General features: G+C 39.5%; 1 protein-coding gene across 1 annotated transcript in view; it reads right to left on the bottom strand.

The window, feature by feature from the left end:
• The window catches only part of APBB1IP (amyloid beta precursor protein binding family B member 1 interacting protein), a 68,789-nt gene that overhangs the window by 26,636 nt on the left and 16,081 nt on the right, over window positions 1-26,072 (bottom strand). Inside the window, exons 3-8 of the mRNA XM_075143945.1 lie at window positions 23,248-23,335; window positions 21,135-21,427; window positions 15,300-15,377; window positions 12,306-12,465; window positions 8,613-8,734; window positions 358-432 (exon numbers count right to left, since the gene is read on the bottom strand). Of these exons, the coding sequence (XP_075000046.1) occupies window positions 358-432; window positions 8,613-8,734; window positions 12,306-12,465; window positions 15,300-15,377; window positions 21,135-21,427; window positions 23,248-23,335 (816 nt within the window). The remainder of the gene's footprint in view (window positions 1-357; window positions 433-8,612; window positions 8,735-12,305; window positions 12,466-15,299; window positions 15,378-21,134; window positions 21,428-23,247; window positions 23,336-26,072) is intronic.

Below are 26,072 nucleotides of genomic sequence, written 5' to 3'. Positions count from 1 at the left end.
CACAGCTGTTTCTGTTATTCATATTTGTATAACACTGCTTTTATTTTTATCATGCATTACTCTTCATAGAAACACTAAGTAAAAACGTTTCATGGCATTGGGGTCTATAACGACAAAATAATTCTCCACCATTTAATTTCTCTGATAGGGCATACAATCTGCATTTTTAATGGTGAGCAGCAGATGCAGAGGAAAATCCACATATTAGACCCTAGGCAGAAAGACACCAACCATCACAGAACATCCTGTTGTTACACATTTGCCCACAAAGAACTAAACGCTGTTGTTGTGGAGCAGATGCAGATGGTGGCAGAGTTTTCGTGACATTTGCATCATCAACCTAGAAAGTTGGCTTACCTCCAGTAAAGCCTCTTTGTTTTTATCATTCATTTCTTTGCTTTCATTCTTCCCTTTGTTTGCCAGGTAGAAATTCTGATTAAGACACAAAAGAAATTGATGTTCATTATAAAGACAGCAATACAAGTAACTAGATTACTACAAACCCATTCGATAGTTACTCAGTCTTTCAATATTGAGTACCCAAGCCAGCAGATGCAAGAGGCAGATGCGTATGGACTCTTCTTATAGAATACTTTAATCACAGCTGCCTGCTCATGAGTTTTAATTCTTTATTTTGAATATAATTCAAAAGTAATACAAAATTACTTTTGCCTATGTACATACAGCCTCCCAAAAGTTTAAAAACATTGGCTTATGTTTTTGGCTGGTTTTCTGGATCAATGGGTTTGATTTTATCATTCTAATTTTCACCGCTTCCTATATTATTACAATTATTACAATTACAAGTGGTAGAGAACATAACATTTTATTGCATGCTGATATACGATGAATACAATGCAGTATCAAAAGGCTAGAAAGCATTTTTCCTAACAACTCAATTTGGTAATTTGTACGCTTCATATCTGGCACTCTGGATATAACTCAGCTCTAAATTTTTAATAAAAGTGCTTATATGCCAAAGCATTCATTCAAAGTTACTACTTTCTACTTTTAAACTCCTGCTCATGCTCTGCAAAGTATATTTATGCAATGAAGAAGGTATTAAAAAATCTAGAAGAAATCAGAAGAAATTATCACAATGATATCTTGGCACATGTGCTCCAGCCTAGTGAAACAAAAGCCTATACTTTGAAATGACCCTTCGCTTCTGTGACAGAGGGCTGTGAGGCTGCAGCCGCCCTCAGAGGACCCAGTGCCTGTCTGCCCCTGCAAACAGGAAGCACAGTGCCTCATGCATACAGTTACCAGTAAAAATAAATTCACCCAGTGTTCAACAGCAAAAACAATTTTTCATCCATCTGCATTGTACAGATGGACAAAAGGACAGCACTTGGACATAGGTGTAAATTCAGGCAGTGGGAAGGTAGCTCAGGAGCATGCTAGGACTTGTGTGCTGGAGCATGTGCAGTGGCTTTGCTCAGCAGCAAGCATGGCCAGGTAGCAGAGCCCATCTGCCTGCAGACAGTAAAGCAGCTGGGCGTGAAGGAAGCAAGTAGATCACGGAGCTATGCCATGCATCAAGTAGCATTGGAATCCATGGGCTTGAGGCCAGAATGATAACACTCAAAGTTCTCATGTTTTATCATTTTCTAAACAAAAGTACATGTAGAAGAGGAGCTTGGGTTTGGAAAATACCTGATGCATTGGACAGTCTTACTGATTTCCCTGGAATTAGTCAAAAAGCTAAGTTTGCAGAACAAAGCAACAAACACATAAAACAAACCACATAAAACAAACACACACCATTGTCTAGGAAATAGACAAAATTGTAAAAACCCGACAAATTTTGAAAGCTATCTACTTAAAAATTACTCCTAATTCTGTAATTCTTCAGCAATTCTGTAGAAAGAAAATTAAGAGTTTATCTGACTTTTCATCTCTCTCCATTTTTTCATGTCTCAAGACTATGAGAATGTGGCAACGTATTTACATGCCTAGAACTCCACAACGACTAAACTGCAACACAAATGCAAACATTACCAAAAGACAAATGAGAAGTGTGTAAATGAAGGGACATGCTGTTGCTACAGTGTAAGAAAGAAACAAACAAGCAGCAAATCTGCCCTGCCAGCATACCATGTTTACGGCAGCAAGGTTTATCTGAAGTGAAACCCAGCTCTTCCACACAACCACATCTTCTTTTTCAAGCAGTGCTCTGAACAGATGTCTGCCAGAATGCAAGCCTCATAGCAGACGGTTTTTGGAGGGGCACCAGGAGAGGAAGGGGAAGAGGTGTGGATGATCTCAAAAACAGTTCTTTAAAAACGGCTTTCTTAAAAGTTCATATTAAATCAGGGGGACATCAGAAACACAGCCACCTGCAATTTGGCCTATGCTGATGCAATGTCTGTAGTATGAACATAAGAAAAGAAACTTGAACATTCAGTACAATAGACAGTTATACTAGGAAATACAGCAATGTTCTTCTCTAGGATATGCAGCAGCACGTAGCTGGCTCCAGACGGCCTGGGCACATTTTTAGTCCATGGATGAAGGTAAACAAACACTAAGGACCACAACTTCGTGACTACATCTGAAGACAGTATTCATAGTGGGAAAAAAAACAAACCAGCTCAAAACAAAACCCGCTTAGAAGTGTGTTCTCAGTACAACCATACAGCGATGACTGCCTATGCAGTCCAAAACTATAGGTTTGACTAAGTGACAACGCTCCACTCATCCCACTGGAAAAAAAGATACTGTTCTGAGCAGCTGCAGCCAAGTCCAAGTACATGTGCAACAGCTCTCCTTGACAGGGAGCACTATCACAGCACTGCTGGCTTGATGTTGGCACACCCACTTTTGCACTGAAGGTATGAAGAGAAACCTCAGAGGGCACTGTTAGGCTAGGTTGGGCCTCCAGGCTTTGGGATGGATTTGGAAAGTAGAGGGACATGCAAGCTTTAAGCCTTCTTCTTCTATAGATCATTAAAAAGACATAGTACAACCCCTAAAATACACAATGAAGATTTATCAAGGTAAGTACGCCTGTCTCAACAACACTTGGCTCATCAGCTTTACCACCGGTGAGGAGAGCATTCATCTGGCTCAGTCAGCCTTCAGTGCACTGATAATAATAAAACAAAGCTCCTCTGATTACAAGTGATTCACGTTCAGGCATCTGGCATTTATTTAGCAGAAACGCAGACCACCCTGTACTGACATAATCAATGGTAAAGAGAGAAAGTCTGTAATGATATCCATGCTGGATCTCTAACAATGCAGCTTTTTCATTAGGGAAACAGGGCTCTGTCACCTAAACCAATGTTACACAGATGTACACTGTCATCTTTCACCTGTCAACGCACATTTCATTTATTACTGATTACCTCCTTTACGTCTCTGCCCTGAAACCTGGAAGTACATGGTACTTATTATTTGTCAGTGGCTAAAAACCTGGGGAGCAGACTGTACACTGTACTTGTTTTATCACTGTGTGGTCTCCTATTTTTGATCAGAATCATTCATCCTATAGGAGGCAAACCACATGTGTCCACAAGAGGTCATTCCAAGTCCAGTAGTCAAAGGTCATGATAAAAGGCAAGCTCTTTCCTGTGGCTACAGGGCAGCTCTCTGCATGTGTCTATGGATTTGAGAATTAAATATTTTTTACGTTCAAAAGACAATGTCTTTCTCTTGATAGAGAGCTGAGCTTACTTAACAGGATGGATTCATCCTCTTGGGCTAATAACATAAGAAAGCAAACATAAAGGGTTATTGTAACAAACAAACCGAAGTACGCTGGCACACTTTGTCATTGGGTTTGCTTTGTTTGCACTGTTTGGGTTATTCGCTGCAGAGATGAGCAGTTGAGTGTTTTTGCTGAATTACTCCCTGTGCCTACACCCCAGACCAGCTGAAGCTGACATAAAACCAGTTGCTCTCCCATGCCATTCTGCCTGACTCAGACTAACGCAGAACTACAGTAGCAGTTTTGACATGTACTGCTAGCCAGGTATGACATCCTTATGAGACATTATGCCAGCATTTCCCCCTGTGCTTATGCAGGACAGTGGCAAAACTAGCTGATGACCCATCTATGGCTTTACATTAGCAGGAAATTCCATATGCACAAAAGAAAATCCTGTAAAGATTTTATAGCCAGCTTAAGTTAATTTTGTGCTTTGTACTGTAAAGTACCAGTAGTCTATGCATACAACCTTTCCACTTAGGGATACAGCCATCTCCTTTTGTGTGGAAACGCAGGTAAAAAAATTCAGGCTATATCTCTCTCCACTGTATAACCCTCAAACAGTGGAAGACAGAAGGTGTTTTTAATAGTTTCAAAGAACATCTCTGGTGTAAGCAAACCAAATTTGGATCATGGTAAAACAGTAGCCTTAACTACTGCACTGCCAAACTCTCTGATTGGTGTTCCATGTCTCTATATTCGTAAAAAATAACTTCCTAAGTGAAACAGCACCTCTCTCATACCTTTCATCTTTCTTCATACGCAGCCCCATCCAAGCTGGAATGCAGCAGCTACTTGTCAGTACATAGCAAAAAATAGGTGTTCAAGGCAGCATCCTCCCTCTGCTTCCCCTTCTGCTTTGGTTGTATTTTTGCTTTCAAGCTATCGAAACTGTTTTTCCAGAAGATCTGCAAGGTCCGCAACAGCACAGATCAGACAGCGTGCAGCAAACAAGGCTGCTATATACTCATGACTATCTTCTTTGTGCCACGAGCTGCCTGTTTATGGCTCATCCAAACTGCACCCGGAATGAAGCAAGAACTGGCCAGCTCACATCCCATTTCAGCCCATTGTAACTGCGTACTGAATGCAGCATGGTTTGTGCAGAAAAAATGAAACAGAACGCGGTCATATCTGCAACCTGTATCATGATGTGTTCCCTAAAAAAATGCACATTAAAAAATTAGAAGATACCTATAATTGCTCTGAAGATCACAAATGTAAATAAATAAATGAAGCTAAAGGCAAAGCTCTTTTGAAGTCCCCAAAAATTATTTTCAACTCTGTTTACTTGATTTTATAATGTCTGAAGAAATCACTACAGCTGATTTCTCATGCCTTGAGGATGATGGTCTTCATCATCAAAGAGGGGGGAACATGGAACAAATGAAAGATGTACATAAGTTAGGATGCAGCTAACAGGAAAGCACTTAATAGGCTGATTAAAAGTCACTTGCAAAATGGTTCAAATGTGTAAAGACTGTTTCTGTGTTACAGTTACAAGGCAGAAAAAGACAAATATTTATTGAACTAGCATCTTCAACTTGAAACTATACCACGGTCTGAGATACACTATCAGAGATAGAAATTAAGATTACTAAACAGTGGAAGTACAGTGAAAAACACTTCCCTTTTCTCACTTCTGTTTCTTTGTGCATTTGACAGCATACCAAATAATCAGGTTCCCTGCCATCCTTCTACGTTTCCTTCACTGGGTAACAGTGGAGACAAAAGAAAAACCTTGATTCATAAAGGTGGCCAAAGTGGTGAAAAACAAAAGTATCACCTGGTGGATACTAGCCCAATTTAATTGACTTCAAAATAAATATTCAAGCATGAAACTCACTATAGCTGTCCTGTATGAAAGACATTACAAATTCTTACTCCACCTCCTTCTCACACTGTTTAGTACTCTTGCTTTTCGGAAGAAATAAAATGTCAATTCAGTGTATGGGTTCTCCATTGGAGGATACAGCTCTTGCTTTTGGCTTACATATGAGGGAGCAGAAGCATAAAGTACTCACTGTACAGATTTTCATTAATTTTCATAAATACTGTCCAAAAATAACAATAAAAACCAAAAAACCCCACATGCATGCGGTGTCACCTGCACTGTTTGAATCACCTGTCTGCTTGTATCAGCAAAAGAGAAACACAGGAAATCAAAATCCATGTAAGCAAAAATCAAATATAGTGTCCTAAGAGCATGACCAGCATTTACAGTCAGGAGACTAGATTCAGCTGCCCCTTACAAATAACCCTGTTTAAATGAAGCAAAAGCATTTCCTACTTTTTTCCTTTTTTTAGTGTCTCTTTTAGCTGAGAATTACTCTTTGAGCTTTTTGAAAAGAGGTGTTGATACCTGACAACCTTTCCTTTCAAGAGTCAAGCACAGCATCACTCAGCGCCATGACAAAGCATCACCTTTCTATGTTATAAAGGTTTTCTTTATTTGCACATGTACCAATATGTATTTTTGTTTCACTCTTTAGTCATAGACTTGTAACGCTCCATCTCTGTACATGACTCACTGATGCCATTCATGGAACTGTCTTTTACTGTGAGTTCCCTGCAGGGTAAATTATATCATGCTGAGGAAAGGTCAAAAGCGTGCCTGTCTTCGTGAAGAGGGAGACACCTGAGGATTTTGCAGATGCTTTTTCTAAAATGTATTCCAAATACTTTAGAAATTAGCTGAGCAGCATGTTGCTAGCACAGACATAGAGAATAAATCCTGCATTTCAAAACTTCAGTTCCTCCTTAGAAAGTGAAATTTAATTAATTGTTGTTTAATCTATACCAGGTATATAATTAGTTCACAGAAAGAAACAATGAATATCGGCACAGACCTTCTCCAGAGGTCCACTTGTTTTAGCAATGCATCTGAACATCTATATAATAAAATATAACATCTTTTTTAAAGCATGTAATTGCTTTAAACCTCTGTAATGAAAATTTTGTATTACTAATTTGTCTAAGAATAAATTGTAGGCACCTGGCCACCTTTGGAATTTGCCTCTTTTTTTCCAGAAAAATATCTGCAAGTTACAAAACTGTGACATCTCCACAGACAACCTCCGACAGAATAAGCACTAATAAGACCAACAAGGAATCCAACTACTGCTGCATTACCACTACTGGCTGTGTCAAAAAAAGCATTCTGCAATTTCTGTACTCATAAAATGAGTTTACAAGGCAACCTTGACTGAGCTAGGAGGAAGAGGCTGAACATACTGAGAATACAGTATCAGAGCACTGGATTTCAGTTTCCCATTGGTTACAACATAATTTCCATACATAGTTAGTTAAGTAATCATACACCCTGCCCCCCACCAACTCAGCATTTCCACTTTTTTTTTTTACCTTTTCAGGGACCCACTCTAGATCATGTATTTTACCATGTTTCATTATCTAGTGTGAGCTCTGTCTGTACAATACTGATTTTTTTCTGCCAAAAAGACAAACCGCCGATATGACTCTACTATTCTGCCTGTCTCACAATGTTTGAATTTACTAAGCTTGACAGATGGTTAGACTTTATTACTGGCAAAATATTTTAGTAGTGTGATAGCCGCAACTGATCCAGTTTCCTTAGGCTGTTCATTTTAGAGCTTATCACAGAGGGGCTGAAGCTCAAGGACTGCAGACATGTCCAGATCAAGCTCAGCATGTCCTGAGATGGGAGGACAGAGCTACACTCTTATTCTGGTTTTGGTTTAGGTCATGTTTATTTCTAAAGTTCATTGCAATCAAAATGCGCAGAATCTTCATCAAAGATTTACATCCTATGGGAGGTTCACAGCCTTGCCCTAAGCCACTCGCCCAGATAACACTATTAGGGTACAAGTCAAATGTACAATTGAACCTCTGCTGCTAGGTATGTTTATGTGCATTAGAAAGTATGACATCTTGAGCCACCATGTATGTTTTACTTCCAAACTTGGTTTTGCTGTTTCATATTAAAAATCAACATCAACCTATGTACACTGCAGGATAAGTTTTCTTTCCCTGACTGCGGATACTTGTTATGTCAATGAAGAAAACTTCCTCTCTGCAGGTTTTATTTGAAACAGTGGCTCATTCTAAAAAAAAAACTTCCTAATGAGCAGCTTGGTGAGATTTGCTGCCAAATTATATATTTGACTCATTTTTTCAGCAATGCTGAATTGCTCATTTTTCTCTTGCTGCCCTCAGGAACAAACCAGATGCTCAGTGAGCTAACAGACCGCTAACAAGGGGAAAAGATCTAGTGCCCCAGAATCCATCAACTGTATGTGCTCGGGTGTTTGTAAATACAGTTTTGACCACATATCACAAAAAATAAATCATTTGTGTATACACCTATCCTGAATAATCTGACGCACTTCAGTGTGTAGACCCTCTTTTTACAAAGTTAGTGTGCACAAGTTACTATTCCCCCAATTCTTCTCGCCACTCTAAAGGAAATCCAGATAAATTCTCTGTAGTACTCAGCATACCCTTTATGAAGTTTCACGTACAACTGGCAAAAACTGGACCTTCAAGGAAATGTTGATTTTCATCAGTAGAAATAGTGGAGAAACTGTAGTATTGACAAAGGCCAGGTTTTTACAGCTGTGCCATCTCACCCCAGTTCTGAGAGCCGTGCCTAAGCAACAGCTTGTACCAGTGAAGAACTACATGCTTCATTTTTTTACCGCTGCAGATGGGACTTTAAAATAGTATCAGAAAAGAACAGAGAGCACTAATTTTCAACTTCTTGCATTCAACATTCTGTTGTTTCTTTTTTTGTTGAAAGTACAAGTTTTGCTTTCTCTAATTCTGAACTGACAGAGCTGAAAGCAAATTAATAATGCAATAGGCAGCATACAGACTAAGTTACATAATTTTAGACTCTTATCCAAATATCATGTTAGCTTACCTGGGGATTTTTAAATAAAGCATATTTTTCACTTTTTTCCAAAAACAGAATCTTATTCTCAGTGTCTCGAGTCCAGTCTGACAACACTTCAACAACATTTTCATGGTCTTCAAAAAACCTTTCTGGAGAGACAGAAAAGGTAATGTAAGACACTCAAAACTCTCTCTCCCTCTTCCTGAGGCTGAAGAAATTCCTGTGTAAGAATGTAATCATTATCTGATGTTCGCTCAGAGCTGGACAGCCCAGCACTCTTTTCCACTGCACAGAAGGGAGCAAAACCACATGAAAATAGTGTCATGTGGAAGGGCAAATCAGCTACAGAAGACGCCTTATGTAGCTCTGGCACGCTCCTGGATTCCTCCTCCATCTCTGTGCTGTTGCCTGAAGACTGCAAAGGATGGAAACAGTGACCCACTAGAGTAGATGATTACACCCATGTCTCTCAACGGCTTTCTGCTTTTGTTTGCTTTTGTTTTTTAAGGTTTGCAGTATGACTGGGGGGGTTATATATTCACTTTGGCTACTGAATTGAAAAAAAAAAGTCTTGTCTTTTTACTTATTGGAACAAAAGAAAAATTGCTTTTCGTCAGCAGGAAGAATTCTATGCACTGAAAAGAAAATGTTTTCTTTCGAGCAACTGTATTTAAAAACAGAAATAGCAAAACAGAGGAAATAGGAAGACAGACTGAGAACTGATGTGAAGATAGACTGTTTCACCCAGCATCTCCGTAGTTAACCTCACCAGAGATGTGGGAGACCTAGTGTCAGTTCTCTCCCTTCCTGAGCTGATCTGCACCCTGTTCCTCCACCCAGGAAAGCCACAGGGTGTACTGAGGTTAGGTAACTCCGATCTCTTCTTCTGTACTTCAGGTACTGAAGTAGCTGAACAGTCACATAAACCTCCTTTGGAAGGAAAAGGAATTGAGCATAACTTGACAGGTAATTTTGGAAGGACCCAAACTACAAATTCAGTATTGGGGCAGGCAATTCGCTCAGGTCCAATTTTCAGTATGATTTTGGCAGTTCCCTGGGAACATCTGTACTCCCATTTCAGCGGTCTGTGGTGATCACAGCTTTCAATGGCCTAGATTGGCCTGGTATAAGAGAAGATAACAGAGCATACGTTTTGTAGGCTTTCTTTAACACTTCTTGTTACTTTTGACAAGGGTTCAGTATGTCCCATCAAAACTAAATTTAGTGAATTAATTAAATTCAGAAAATGAGATTAGCTTCAGGGCCAGTTCACATGTACACAGTAACTTTTAACAACATAACGCTTTTCATTTAGCAACTGATACTTCTGCAATGCACTGGAAATATAAAGCACTATATAAAACACAAGTAACAGTTTGAAGGGTAAACAGTATCTTATAGTCCAGGTTAGCCATAAAATAATTCTCGGGTCGTAACACTAGTTATTTAACACTAATTTTTGCCACATATACTTTTGTTTGTTCATTTCCAGTACCAGGCTTTTCTTGTATAAAAGGTATGATCTTACCTCAGGAGGGTTTTTTTATAATTATTGTAACCAAAAAAAAGTCAAATCTGGATGCCTATTACAAAGCATTACACTTTATTGCAAAATACATGCTGGTATGTACAGCCCAGTGTTATATCACCATCTCACTACCGAGATTATTTGTGATATTTAAAATGCAATTAATCTAAAACTGTAGTTTATTTTATTTGCAATGATCGTCTTTCAATGTAACAGTACATATAAGATACTCTGTCAAGGATCTTCTGATACAAAACTAGCTTGGACTTTCAGTCCAAAGCTGCCTAGATTTGCTTCTTAAAGTAAATGTAATTTTACTAACATGGAAAGCAGGCAGAAAGGGAAAGGGCAGGAAAGACTGTCTTCTAAGCACGCTGACAGTAACAGAGCTATCTAGAACTGCCAAGAAGTATACTGACAAGAATAAAGAACAGTTCACATTGTTTTGATTTTGAACAAAATTAACTGCATGTTGCTGTGCACTGGAAGCAGAAGATAGAATATGTACCATTCCATCCATACCAAAATTCCCTTCTGCAAACAAAAAGGCTCCATTCCCAGCTGATTTGGACTTGGTGATAGATCTCTGCATCAGGAGTTCATAGACTTTTCCTTTTTTCCTGAACCAACTACTGATTTATTTCCTTTCCTACTCTTCTTCTGTCCTGGCTTTTAAAATAGTTTTTATTCATTATGAGAGTAATTCCTTACTATACCAATACCCTAACCCTAAGCCTAACCCAAAGCACGTAGCATTAGCTGGGACTAAAGTAACACAAGTAATTTCTACTTAAAAAAAACAGTCTAACCATTAACCCCAATGTTTGTAGCATATGATCTCCCTGATGCCTTCAGTTTTAATTGTGTGATGGGGAATTCAAAATGTCTATCCAGTTCATAATGAAAAACAAGTACTTTCTTTTTAAGGATTACAGAGATTCAGAAAACAATCTGTTTATACGCTGTCATCCTAACACTCAGAAATGTTTGTCCAAGTCACATTAGACCAGAAGAAGCAACCTTCCAAGACAAGAAAACACTCCAAAATTATTCAAAGTGACATTTGTGACATTTCTAGGGCCTAATGACATTTCCAATCTTTCCTTAGTTAAGATAAGCAGGTACAAAAGAATGCAGCAATGTTGCTTCATGTATCATCTTAATGGAGTAGAAAGAACAGATTGGCAGTTAATGTCTCTGCCATTCTTACAAGCAGATGAGTATCTGCTGTCTCATGAGCAGTCACGCTTTTTCCAGCTATTTTTACATTTCTTTGTTTTAGTTTAGCAGGATGATTATTCCTGGGGCTCTTTTAAAGAGCAATATTGATATTTAACTTTCATTTTGCATTTTTACACCTCTGCTAGGAGTCTGTAAACTAAGAATGCTAAAGGCTGTTTGACAATTTCCCATTTCTCTAGGTCATATGCGACCCTGGAAGAAAGTTGTGGCAATTTTCCTTTTCCTTTTGATGTGAATACCTTTGCAGCCTGGACAATAAAAAAATTCTGAAACTCACAGTTAGAGAATACTACATTCTCAATCAGGCCTTGAAGCCTTTTTGAAACAAAACTCATTAAGCTGCACCAAACAATACATAAGTTTTGCACAGCTGTTTCCTAGGGACCTGGAGGCCAGATTAGTTACTTCCTAAATCATAAGGTACCACTAGCAGAGCTGCAGCCCCGTCAGAGAGCAATATCCTGTTCAAAACTACACTTAAGAAAACAACTATCACAAGTGAAAAGCATTAGAAATGACTGAAACGCTTCTCAGACAGTCTTGTTTAATTATGACATTTGTTTGGCCAGTATGTAACAGCCTGCTGACAGCACTTCAGCACTGCATCCTCTCTTCAAAGAGCTGGGTTGAGTACTGGTGTGTTTGGGTCTGTCACTGCTTTGACAAACAGTGAAATTCACATGGTCCCTTCATTTTGTGTAAAATAGAATAATGTAAATGGTTGTGGGCAAGGAGCCTTCTGCAGTTCAGAGCACAGACAAATGGAAGACTCACTTCTACAGCAAGAACGGCCCAAGTACATTCCTGCAGCATCCCTCAGCTTAGAGACTGCGATGTTCCAACACCAGTGAACGCATGGGCAGGAGAAATGTTATTATCTTTTCAAGATTACCAATAGCATAGAATGCACTATGTCTATTTGCTATATGCTCTGTCACTACGCCACTTACCAATTTGCAGCTCTGGGTACATTTCATACAGACACCAGTCGACGTTGCAGTCGCAGTGGGTTTTCTCAAAGAGATTGTCTAAAACATCCCGTGTCACCTGACGCTCATCCACCATTAGTGACTTTGTGCTGTTATCGTACATGTGCACCTTGACAACAAGCTGAGTACAAAGTCACAGAAGAGTCAGTTAATTTCAGAAGCAAGTAAAAGGCTAGTCTGAATCTGCTAACACAGATAAGAAAGATTAAGGCTGAAGGTTATTACTGATTCAAAGGCACGCTGTCCCACAGTGAGCTGAGGGAATAAAACAGCTTGGAAGATTTCACATTATATTGCCACCAAAATAAAGACCTTTTCTCAAAAAGGGAGATTGAACCTTGTCCTGTGCATGACTTCACGAAAGGTGAAATTGCTATGGAGAAAAAGCAAAAGTTAATCTCTTCTTTAAATCTACTAGATGTGCAATTAAGGAAAATGCTCGATAAGGAAAGCAAGTACAAAAGGACAAAGTGTCCTTAATGCAAGCTAGAAATGCGGAACGTTTAGTTTTAAATGAAAAAAAGAATGGAATAATCTTGCCATGCCAACAGACTAACCTGAAAGCAGATTGTACTAAGATGGGCAGTAATCCAACACCCATCAATAAGCAAACAGATGAGTTACTTATATTGACCAAATGAACCTAAGACACTCATTATTTCTTCATATTGTGAAGGATTTGTAAACGAGAAACAGTGTGCGCTTTTTTTCAGAGAGGAACAATGCAAGAAAATGCTGAAGTACATAAAATGTGATAAAGAACTGCAAATGCTTTATAAGGAAAGTACTTAAAATGCTCCATTAGTACTGAAAACAGAAGAAAAATTGTTTACAGGATCTGTACATGGAAACTGGAACTAAACTGGTGAGTTGGGAGGACTTCTCCATAGAGTCTTGTTTAAATAGCTCCTTACTTTAAAAAGTGTGCATAAGAAGCTGGGGCGCTATAGAGACAATCTCTCTTAAAGATCAGGTAGAAGCTGAGAATGATGATCCCCAAGAGAAAATCTACACTATCTCTGAAAAGTAAAAGCAAATGTAACAAAAAACATGAACTTGCTTTGATTCCAACCCTCATAAGTATCCTCCTCTCTAAAATAAGCAACTGAGCCATAGTGCAGATTATAGAGAAAAAGAAATGTTGTACATGCATAATCTGCAACATGTCTGGGGAAAAAAGGCTATTTTTGTCTGGTTATAGTTGACTGCTCAGAAACATGCATGCAGCTTCCACCCTTACAGAATCACAGAATGGTTGAGATTGGAAGGCACCTCTGGAGGTCAGCTGGTCAAACCCCCTGCTGCAGCCCCTTGTCCAGGACCCTGTCCAGATGGCTTTTGAGTATCTCCAAGGAAGGAGACTCCACAACCTCCCTGGGAAACCTGTGCCAGTGCTCAGTCACCCTCACTGTGAAAAAGTGTTTCCTGATGTTCAGATAGAATCTCCCGTGTTTCAGTTTGTGCCCATTGCCTCTGGTCCTGTCACTGGGCACCACTGAAAAGAGCCTGGCTCCATCCTCTTTGCACCCTCCCTTCAGGTATTTCTATAGATTGACAAGATCCCCCCAGAGCCTTCTCTTCTCCAGGCTGCGCAGTCCCAGCTGCCTCAGCCTTTCCTCATAGGAAAGATGCTCCAGTTCCTTAATCATCTTCGTGGCCTTTCATTCAGTGGGATGAAACTCTCCTGAGCTTGGAGGAGGTGATCCTTGAATATTAACCAGCTTTCTTGGGCCCCTTTTCACTCCAGGGCCTTATCCCATGGGACTCTTCCAAGCAGATCTTCCATGAAGCCAAGGTCTGCTCTCCTGAAGTCCAGGGCTGTGAGCTTGCTTTTCACCAGTCCTCCCTGGCTTCTGCCCTTCACTTTCGGTAAAAGAGAGAAGACCAGTTTTCTTGACAATTATTTAGTCAATTTAGAATTCAAGAATGACATAGTAATTTCATTATAGTGACATAGCCACAAGAAGATTAAGCCTTACTTCTACCCTATGGTTCCAAATATTCAAGGTGGGAAAAAAGTGAAGAAAAAAAAAGCCTTCAAAATAAATGTTTCCTCCCAAAGGATAATTGCTAACACTGCTAGGAAAAAAGGGTCACCAATGAGCAGTTATAAGTTTAGTTATAGAGCTTTCCAAAGACAACATTGGTGAAATCCTCACAACACATTCTCTCAGAAGTAGCATTTGTACATGAACGTAAAGTGTTCTACGGGAACCATCTCAAGTCTGGACGCTCTCAAATTTATTGGAAGCTTCAATTCTTCTTGGAAGCCCTGCTGGCTCTGATCTCCAGCACTTCCCATCTCCTATTTGAGCAAGACTGAAAGGTCATGACTGGCTTTTCTTCACATCCATTTTTCAGAGTTACTGAACATCTGCAGCTTCTGTCGAGTTCAGCTGAAATGCTGGCTTAGGATGAGTGGGCATAATTACATGACACACTGCAGCACTGTGCAGACATTGGTTGGAAGCTTTCTAATTTGTTGGTCTAAAATAATTTCTATTATCCTTGTACATTACTACAGTGCTGTGAAAAGATTTAGTAAGAAGACCCTCATTAATTTAATTGGGATTAGTTAAGTCCACATCCACTGTAGGAAAAAAGTTTAATACTTCTGGAATCAGCACAGCATAAGTAAGCAACATTTTTATATACGTTCCACTTTCTCTACAGCAATCTATCAGAACAGTGGGCTTTGCCCCAACACTGGAGAAAAAAGAGGCAGAGCCTTCTAAGTCCACTTGAAAATAAGTCCCTCAGAGATGGCATTCTCCCAGAGACTTCTCTTCAGGCAGATGACAAGACAGCTCCACAGAATATCTTTAGATGTCTCAAGTTACAGACAACATATGAAAAAGCCTAGCAATTTTAGTAAGAACTTTATTATTGAGAAGAACGATAATAGATACTTAGCTGGTAGCTCTTATGGTAGCATTTCACTATTTTAAGGCTTACCTTTTTAACTTTGGCTTCCTTCAGTTTCTCCAATGCAAGTTTAATCTTTTCAGCTTTAGCCTGTGCCTCTCGTTCTTCCTGAAAAGACACAAGATATTCGGTATACTTCTTGTTAAGTAAGGCCAGCAATTTATGTTTACTTCAAAAGAGTTGTTTCTTGTTATTTATATCCAGAACATAAGGCTTGTCATGGGAAACTTCATAGTTACAGGGAATCCCCAGCCTTCCTTGACCTAATATCCTCCAGCCAAAGCTTAGATTTAGAAGTCGAGCACTTCCTTTTGTTGCCCAGTCATACAGCTCTTACATGATCTGTTCCTCAAATGCTACAGGAATGCCTGAAAACTGGACTCTTCTATATTTCCATAGGGGTTACAGCTGATACAAAAGAGAAAATGAAGGAAGATCTAGCCTGAACGAAACAGCACTGTGGATGCAGCCGCTTGGAAGAAAACTTGCCTCTCAATAGTGTTAAGAGAACTAGAGTTTTTAGGATATTAGTGAAAACTTGGCTTGCAATTATACCACTTATAATTTTACACTTTCTATTAAGTACATTAATTTACTTGAATTCTTTCACTTGCCACATATGAGCTCTTACTGCACATATACTTACTGAGAGGAACACTTCCTTAAATTGGATGATATCATGGCTTTTTATTCTAGTAATGGACCTATTCATATTAACACAGACACAGTGAGATAGAGCACTAACGTTCATTCCAGCTTTTGCTGAACGCCACAGTAAGATTCCTAAAAATCTCAGTATCACCTGGCTCTTCTTCTACAAAGCAGCTGTATCAATAACATGCCCCTCTCTTAATATCAGTGAGGTTTGTGATCCAAGAAGACTCGATCCCCAGCTGCTGAGAGTTTTAGGTACACGTACCAGATGCCAGTGCCTACTATTGCCTCTGTGGCTGGTGTATAGATTGTGACTGTTTCTTTTTTGCCATCTATCTTCCAGTAGTCTCCCCTAGTCACATACAGAGTTGGAAAAGTACATTTTGGACACCGAGTAACTGTGTTTCCTGGTGCTGCCTTGGACTGTTAGTACTACTGGAGGGTTTGGTTTCTTTCCAACTTTAAATCCCTGCTCCTCCTATTGAAAACTGTCTTGTCTTTGCTTTCTTGCCTCTTTGCTAATTTTACTGTCCCTGTTGCTCTCTCTCACTTTCACAGTTTCCTTTGTTTTAAAGGGGTAGGATTTTGTGCCACTCACAGGCACACTCAACTTCCAGTCAATGACTGTGGGAGAAAGTTCCTGCCCTGCTTCCACACAAGATTTTTCTCTATGTTACCTTCAGCCTCCATTTTCTACCCTAAAGTCATAATTTTAGTAGTCTTCAGAGTAAGAGAAACCCAGGATCGCTGTAACTCATGAGAGATGCACTTGCAAGAAACTAGGCCTAACTAAGCATTGCCACCACTTCCTTCTTACAGAGATATCATAGAATCATAGCAAAAAAAGAGCTAACAAGGTTATCTTATTCATCCCAAGCTTTGAGGCAGGTTCAACCGTAACTAAAGTACTCCTGACTGACATCCCTCTCACTGAGCTAAACGTCTTTTGTTTTATCACTGCTTCCCCTGGATACTAGCATCCTTTAGGATGTCAAAAATACAAGGTGAGGTGTGCAACCTGAAAGAGATGGCTTCAAGCATGTTTGCTGTTGTCAAATTCTCCACTATAAATACCAGCCAATCAATTAAAAAATGACGGGTTTTTTTCTCCACAGCTATGAAATTTGCATTGCCACAGCTCAGAGATGCTTAACTTTGAGAATCCAAAAGTAGCTTCTGTAGTTGAACAGAAGCTGTTGGACAAAAGTGGCTTTCACAGTAAGGCTGACTGTTCTACAGAGGGAAGAGCACCCAGCCTCTCACACTATGGCCCTCCCCTTACCATCTCAAAACACCTCTCTGCAGGAAGCAGGAAAAGCATCTTAGCCGAAGTGGTTGAGTGTGGTGCGAGCAGGCTTTCTGCTGAAAATTTTAGGCAGGTATAACTCAGGCTTCACCTGCATGTGACCTGTGTTGAACAGAGTTCACACATTGTACAAATCTGTGCAACAGAGCTCTCACCTGAGAGCCTTCATGTTTTCAGAACCTTTGTCCGTCTTAATATAGAAAAAGGAAATGATGCAAAGTAAATAAGCTATCAGATGTAAAAATTTAGCACTGTTAAAGAAATGCTTTGACAGGCCAGAAGATTTGTTTTCCCACTACAGTATTATCACCACATTTTCTGGATCTTCAAACAGAAGCACATAAAAGTCATCCAGATAATGTCATAGAAGCCTTATTTAGCTTAGGGACAGTTTTAAAAAGACACGTCAGAATTGATGGAAACTTATGAGACAGCTCTATGCTTCCCTGAAAGAAAGGCTGTACTTCTTAATTTTGGCATGCTTAAACGTTAGAGAATAGAGTCTTAGTATCACAGGTGCATTGGGAATAATTAACACTGTTCTTATTTGACTACAGACAACCAGAAGTGTTAAACAAAACATCAGCCTTGACTGGCTCAAGAATCCCTTATCAAGAATTCTGGCTAACAGGAACATGGATTTTGATGAAACAAAATACATTCCATTTACAGCTGTTTTTCATTCTACTGAGCAGAAATGTCATGTCAAAGCAAATACTAACCAAGACACTAAATACTAATTTGAAATCAGTTCTTTTCATATTAATTTTAAATGGTTATTACCTCCATCATTCACACTGCAACTTCTGTAATAGCCCTACAGGCGATTTTGTGGACAGTAAGCCACACAATGGGTATGCCGTCAGTATTTGAATACAACCTGTATCAGAAAATGAGGCAACGGCTGAGGGAGAAAGCAGAACCAGTGTCATAATGAGGAAATCAACTACTGCAGACAGATTCCTTAGAAACGCCTCTACCTCCTGTTCCCATCCTTCTCTGCCCTCTCCCTGTTCTGGAAAGAGGCCAGAAAACACTGCTAGAGATTTAACTCAGCACACAATCTCAGAAGAACACTTTAATTGAGGGAGATAGAAGTGACTTCCAGCTACGTACATAGAATTCCAGTTGTGTTTAGCCAGCCAAAAAAGATTTCTTTTCATTCTGAAATCTTGTTTGACCCTCAGGTAATGTAGGATGCCAGCTAATAAAGAATTAGCTCAGCACAAACCTCAAGGGAAAGAACTGTGCAGCACTGTTGATTTCAGTGAGCTTTAGATCACAGCATCATAAAAGCGCTGGTTGGAAGAGAGGTCTGGAAGGCTGTAGTCTGGCTCCCTGCCCAAAGCAGGACTGTCACCAACACTAGATCAGGTCAGCCATGATTTTGCCTGGCAAAGTTTGGAAAACCTCCAAAGAAAGAGAATCTGTGATCTCTCTGGGTCACCGGTTCCAGTGCTATACCACCGCCTGCAATGGAAAAGGTTTTCCTAATGTCCTGTCAGAAACTACAAAGCTACAACATGTAACTGTTGCCCCTTGTTATATGACCTAACACTACAATGGAAGAATTTAGCTCCACCAGCTTTGTGCTACCCTTCAGGTATTTTTACGTTGTCATTAGATCACTCCCCAGCCTCCTCTGTCAGACTAAACAAGCTCCTCAGCCTGTCCTCGCTGGCCCCTGATCACTCCATGCCCCTGGTCACCCCAGTAGCTCCCTGATGGACACTTTCCAGTATCTCCACATCCAGAACATGGCACAGTATTCCAGGTGTGGCCTCAACAGTGCCAAGGGAAAGGAATAATGGCTTCCTCAGTCTGCTGGCCATGCTCTTCCCAACACAGACCAGTCTCCCATACTGAGATGACCTTGCACTCATCTTCTTAGTCAATGATTCTTATTTAATGGTTCTTATTCAATGTGGCATCCACCAGGATGCCATCTCCTTTTCAGCAGGGCTGCTGCTCAGCCTGTTGCCTCCCAAACTGTACAAATGCATGGGGTTATTCCACCCTAGGTGCAGGACCTTTTACGTTGCTGGGTTTCCGAGGGTTTTGCTGGTCCAGTCCTCACATTTCTCAAGGTCCCCCTGCACTTGTCAGTGCCCTTAATTAAAAGCATCTTCAGATGATTATTTATGTCATCACTGGGGTCACAGATGAAAATGTTAAAGAATACAAGCCCCAGTGCTGATCCCACTTGTTACAAGCCAGCAAACCATTGATTACCACCCCTTGAGTCTGGCAGTTTGGCCAATCTCAGCCAATTCCAGCTACCCTTCCAGACCATACTTCCTCAGCTTCCAAACCAGGCTATTTAGAAGCCTGGTACTTCCTTAAAGGTCATGAGTCTAAATCAAGATGGGGACATGTTTGTAGGACAATGGATAGAACTTATTTTGATAGCATCTCTGCTATATCAATTATACTAGTTAAATAAAAGACTTCAGCTTCTGAAGCTGTCTAGCTGCTGTTTTTGCAAATGTTGATACTCCTTTAAGACAGGAAGTTAACTATTATCTCTGAGATACAGAAATATGGCGAAGTTCCTCCCACATGTTTACAACTTTCACTCTTCAAACAGCACTGAAAGGTCCTATGCACCAAATGAAGTTTTATCCAGTGAATCACTTTTTGTATAATCAGAAAGGTCCTCTTTGTACCAAATTTTCTGTTCGTTTTGCTAAATATGTTTGCTGTATGATGCTAAACACAGAGACAGCAGTGATGTTGAGGAGGGTCATATTCAGTTTGTGTGGACTTTTAAACTGCAATGAATTGCCCACGATTTTAAGCAAAACTGACCGGTACAGTTCTACATGGGCTGACAGAGCACTTTTCACGTTCCTTAAAATCTTTCTACTCCCTAAATGTAAACATCTTCTCTCTGTCATAGTTACTATGCATATGAGCACTGAAAGAGATACTTTTAGATCTTTCATGATTTCAGATACATATTTTTTGGGCTGCACCACTCTTCTAATGCACGTACTCTCCCTATAGGGCTGTGAAAGGGCAGAATTCTTACATTATCTCACTCTCCACAACCTCATGTCAAAGAAATGAACTTCTAATGCTTCTATGACAAATACCATGTTTGATTTCAGTTGTTAAAACAGCTCTGCAAGAAACACAAACATGGAGGAGGTTGTGATAAGTCTAAAATTTTAGTGTACAGGTAAGCCAATTTTTTATAAATAGTACCTACTATTTATACCTTTGGCACTTCCTAAGCAAAGAGCATTTGTCCCATATTGCAGGTGGTCTTCATTACTTCCCTTCAAAGACAAAACCAAGAAAAGCAGAGTGATTCTGTGTTGGGATTAGGAGAGGTGCTTCTTGTGCTCAGCCTTGCACCCAGTCTCCTAGCAAATGTTGAGTTTTACACAACTGAACAGCTTTTCCTATTGCAAGAAATCAGTTAGGCCAGGGATGGATCTGGGAAACATCCACAGAACTGTCTCATCAGTACGAATAGCACAGACTGCAATGAACAAACACAGTGACATCTTCACAAAATGGTGGGATCTTTGGCCATGCTTTGCATTGATGCCAAAGCCAAGTTCTCTATGAGAAGGTATTAACTGATCAGTGCTTATAAAAAAAAGTCAGTGACAAGTTTTCCATTACAGTAAAGCATTTGCAATGATTTATGCCTGTCTTGGGCTATCAAAATGATGATTAGAAAGGTGAAGGAATGGGCAATAGATCAAGGAACAGGCAGAAATTGCTGAGCCCACAATAATAGAAAACTCACTCCACAGTTAATGCATATTTCATCATTGCAGAACCTTCCCAAGATGTTTCTACCTGGGATATCCACTGTTGTTCCAATGCCAAATACCACTTGCAAAATTACAAGAACTATTGAACGCTTAGAACAAGGTTCCACCCAGGCTTACCTGGGTGAGTGGCTCAGAAGGAGGTGGTGGTGGTGGTGGTGGAAGGTCTAAATCAGGGTCTGGAGGTGGAGGGGGCAAGTCATCCCCAAACTGTCCGGTAATGGTAACATAGGGACTTGATTTAGAATAAATGTCACTATCCAAGCCTGTTGAAGGCTGAGTGATTGTACTTTGCTGGTTGCCAGAAGTTGTCTTCTGGGCTTGTAAAGTTCTCTGTTCAACACCATTTATGTCTGCTACAAGATCAGCCATTAAAGCATCCAGGTCTTTGTCCTCTAGGGCACTTAGGGATTCTGTAAAGAAAACCACAAAATGTGTCAGAGTGAGTGCAATGCAAACACTATGTTTCCAGTTCAGTGGAGATTAAATCGCAGAAGGCATGGGTACTGTAAGATATAAGGGTTATGGGAAAGGAAACAACATTTTAAATGGGTTCAAGAAAACAAATGTGTTTTAGGAATAGCCATTAATCTAGTCATACTGAAGTTCAGAGTACAAGGAACTCTATGAATACGAATTAAACAGGACAGGAAGCTCCACTTTCAGTGATACGGTCTCAGGCCCTTATGATATTACGAAACCTGGCCCTAAACTAGCGAGGTTTCTGGGCACATGCTTAGTGATATGGATGCAAGAAATTCCATTAGCTCCCATTAGGCTATTTACTTATCTTAAGTACATACATAAACACTTAGAAAGTTTTGGTATAGCACACAACAAACTGTGTAACTGAGGCCTAGATCAAGAGTATCTTCATATATTAATACAATGCTACAACTCTAAAATTAACATGAAGCAGAATCAGAGATTTCTAAGACACAAGAAAATGTATGGTATCATTTGTAGCACATCAGTAATTGTGTGATCAACATCTGTGACATACCTTATGTAATATGCAGGGTTCTGAGGATCCTTTAAGCAAAAAACAAGACAGTCTCTTTTCAAAAGCATTTTATCAACCAGATAGAAATATTATAACTTTTGCTTTCTGTCTTCAACTCTGTCAGAGTATAAGATAAAATCCTATACTGGAACTTCATATGCAATTTCTTCTTTGGTTGTCTGAACTAGCCATGGTATAAGATATCCTATGGAATAACATCCTGTAGGATGATTTAGCTTTCTAGAAGAGAAGGGTTCTTTAAGAACCAAAAGATTCAGTGGTTTAAATCTCTTTGAAAAGTCTAGTTAAAAAAAAAAAAATCACAAATTAGGAAAGCTTTAAGTGGGATTTTGGAAAGGGATGGAGAGCGCTGAACTGGATACTCAAAAATGCTAATATAGTCCAACAAAGAATAGATCGTTCATCAGACTAAGTGTGAACATGTCACTAGACTGTCTCAGTTTACTCTGCTTTACCTGTTATGCTAATAGAGTATTTTCATTAGCTTTTCTTTTTAGTGGGAAAGTTGCCTTATGATCCTCTCTATTTACACACCTCTATCCACTTTGCTGGTAGAGGCATTAGGCAGCTTAATAGTGAACTGATTCTGGGACAAAAACACAGGTTAAAATCAACTCAGGCAAATGTAAACAACCAGCCCCTGGTAAAAAGAAAAAAAAAAAAACAACAAAACCAAAGGGAGGATTCTTTTTTTTGAACTCGGATAAAGTCCCTCATTTGGTTCATCATACAGCCTCATCAAGCAGCTGTATACGCAAAAGTGACAGTGCAAACCAGAATGAGAACAAGCAATGTAAAGTGGAAGCAGGTGAAGCCGATACTTCCACTGAACAAAATGCTTATGCAGCTCTGACTTCACACCGAGGAACTTCATCTTCTATTAAGTTAAATCTTTACATAAAAAAGGTTGCATTTTAGAAAGTAATTTGGGGGACTTCTCGTTTTTGTTTTTGTCTACACTCAGACATTTTAAAAAGTCTGACTCCTATATAAGACTGAGCAATATCACTTTAAAAAAAATTTGGCCCCTTTGAAGTTTCCTAAATGGAGATGCACAAATATACCTCCCCCTCCAGCAAAACTTTTTTTGTTGTTGTTTTGGGTGGGTTTTTTTTGATCAAGGGTGTTTGAAGTTTTTCTTCTCATTTGTTGCTGTGAGGTATTTTAAATAAGCATAAAAAGCATGAAAGAGTCCATTCAGCTACTTACCGTTTAAATCTTTAAAACCAACTGTAAAGCTAAATTCATTGCTGGCCACTTTGGGGGATGGAGGTTGTACAGTTTCCACTCCTAAACTCTGTTAAGGTAGAAGAAAAAAACAGGTACCTGATGACATAATTACTATTACAGACATTAACATTTGTAAATCAATTACCTGAATTTGTCTAATGAAATCGATTCTTCTTCAAGGAACAGAATGACACACACTAGTTTCTGGGATTATGCCTGGTAAATTAAATAGGGCCAGGACAAGGGTTCAAGCACTGTCTCACAATCATGCCAAGTGTTTAATAGTTTGCATGCTTCTCAATACAATGTTGACCCATGCCAACTGTAACTCTTGTCAGGTAACACCTGCGGTTGGTGTAGGGAATAGCAGAGGCTAGCGCTGTTTCTAATAGAGACAGTGGATAAAGCCAGACATATTTTTAGTTTTTGGTGGTTTTTATGGGGGGGGGTGTTGAAAGAGTTTAGCTGTGTACACAATTGAGCTATGCAGTTTGCTCCAGAGTGCTTTATTTACTAATATAAATGTAACCTAGCTGCTGCTTTCTCATGTTGTTTGCAAAAAAAGCCCAAACACAACAAACAACAAAACATGCTGCTGTTTGCAATGTAAACTGCAAATCTGCATAGTTAAATAGAGAATTTCTAGTTTGTGCCTTGTTATTTAGGAAGAAGGCAGGGAACTAGTGCTTCACAAGTTAGGAAAAGTGCATACAGTGGAGACAGAAAAAGATAAATTCTCCCTTCCACAGTGAGGAAGGTGATAGCTCTAATAAGCAAACACTGTAGACAAGACTGGAAGGAATTTCAAGGGTCTGTCTAGACCATGCACCTGTCCTAAGGCAGGTCAGTTATACCTGGGTCATACCTGAAAAATGTATACCTAACATGATTTAAAAAGCTTCCTATTAGATAAATTCTATCATTACCTCTGGCAATCTGTTCCACTGCTTCACTATTGAGATCACTGTTCTTGTCATCAAACCTTTCTTGTGATGCTTATCCTAAACTTCCTTTCCTGCAGCTGAAGACCACTCCCTGTTGTCCTATTCTCTGTGGACATGAGGAACCCAAGTACTTCTTCCTGCTCTGATGCTGCCTTTTATGTATTTTAAGATTGTTATCAGTTTCCTCTTCTCTAGACTAAACAACCTCGTGCAATCTTTTCTTATAGGTCATGTTTCTTTTCCTTCTCATCATTCCCATTGCCCTCCTCTGGATTTTCTCCAGTCGACCATCCTTCTCCTCAAAATGCAGTGCTCACACTGGACACAGTTTCCCTGTTGAGGTCTTACCAATGCTGCGCAGAATGGAAGGATTACTTCCTATATCCTACAAGCTATACCCTTGTTCATACATCCCTGTGAGATGTTTGTCTAGTGGTGCTCATACTCAATTTGTACCACAGGCATTTGTATTTCTTAGAGTTGCCTGAAACTGATAGGCAGTTCTATGAAAATTAATGCAAATGTTTTTTTTGGCAGCTCTTTTCACCTATTTTCCACCCAGGACATGTTGGTTTCTTCTGAAGTTATACAGAGCTGGAAACCAAAGCAGTGATAACTTTAAACACTTTCTGTGTTAATATTCACTCTCATGAAAATAGACGTGGTATAAATAGGGGAAGGGGGAGAAATGAAGCACATGAGATAGTTTTACAGTGCCCGAGGGGGGGGAGGGGGGAAGAGAAACAGGGAGGGCACAAAATGTATTGATGAAACAGACTGTAAGAGCATAAAGGAAATACTTCAGTTACTAATCTAACAAGAAGTCATAACATCTCAAATGCAGAAAAAAATGAAAGCACATGCAAAGGGAAATTAAAGAGAAAACAATCGAAATGCTAAAAAGAAGTTTAAAATTGAGTACATAGAAATAGCAGAAAAGCCCGATTCTGAATTTGCATTTATTTTTCAACCTTGTTATGCAATGTGAAGGCATCTCTGTGTGCTTCTAGCATTTACACTTACTTTAGGAATAGACAAACAGATTGGTGAAAAAGGTTAAAAACTACAATCTCATTTTGGAAATTAAGAGTCTAAAGGAATTAACAGATGCAAGTCTGTTAACTGAAAGTCTTCAGGCTTTCAGACATGCCTGTCTCCTTCTCCCATACAATGTTGAGGTAACAGGTGATGCCAGCACTTTAGAGAAGAGGAGGAATCAGTCTCCATCTTAGGAATATGTCCCATCCCACCCAGTACTGCACCGATGAGTGGAAAGAGAAAAGGCTCACTCTCTTACTCTCTTCCCATCACCTGCACTCATAACAGTGCTGTGTCCAATCTGAGGAGGTAAAATTTATCACAAAGCAGTCTTTTGCTAATTTTCAAGGCATAATAACAAAATGAAATTACCCTAAAAAAAACCTTCCTTATATACATATATATAAAATAAATATGCATGGTTATACAAAGCCCTTAAAAAGCAGAAAGGCTACCAAGGGGCAAAGTATTGTGATTTGACAGCTAAGAAGGTCATGTGAAATCTTGGCTTTCACACAGTTTAAGCATAATTCCTGTTCTGTGGCTCAGAATTATTGGTATTTAACTTGGCAAGCAGTGGGACTCACCAGGAGGAAAGACCCCTCAAAACAGAGGCTGTAAGCAATCAAACTCACACAGAATCCAAGATGGCAGTTTAAGTGTTTTTAAGCATGCATTTATTAAAATACAACAAATTTATTGACTTTATGGGGTTTTTTTAGACATAAAAATTCTCCTTTCATCAGGTTTTGCAGGAAGTATTCCATGACTACAGGTTTAGAAATAGGTTCGTGCTGTTTTATAGTTACCTCTCAAGAGTGT

Source organism: Calonectris borealis, chromosome 2 (genome assembly GCF_964195595.1).
Source record: "Calonectris borealis chromosome 2, bCalBor7.hap1.2, whole genome shotgun sequence".
Taxonomy (NCBI): Eukaryota; Metazoa; Chordata; class Aves; order Procellariiformes; family Procellariidae; genus Calonectris; species Calonectris borealis.
The sequence above is the reverse complement of the archived record's forward strand: the minus strand, read 5'-3'. Positions and strand labels throughout refer to the sequence as shown.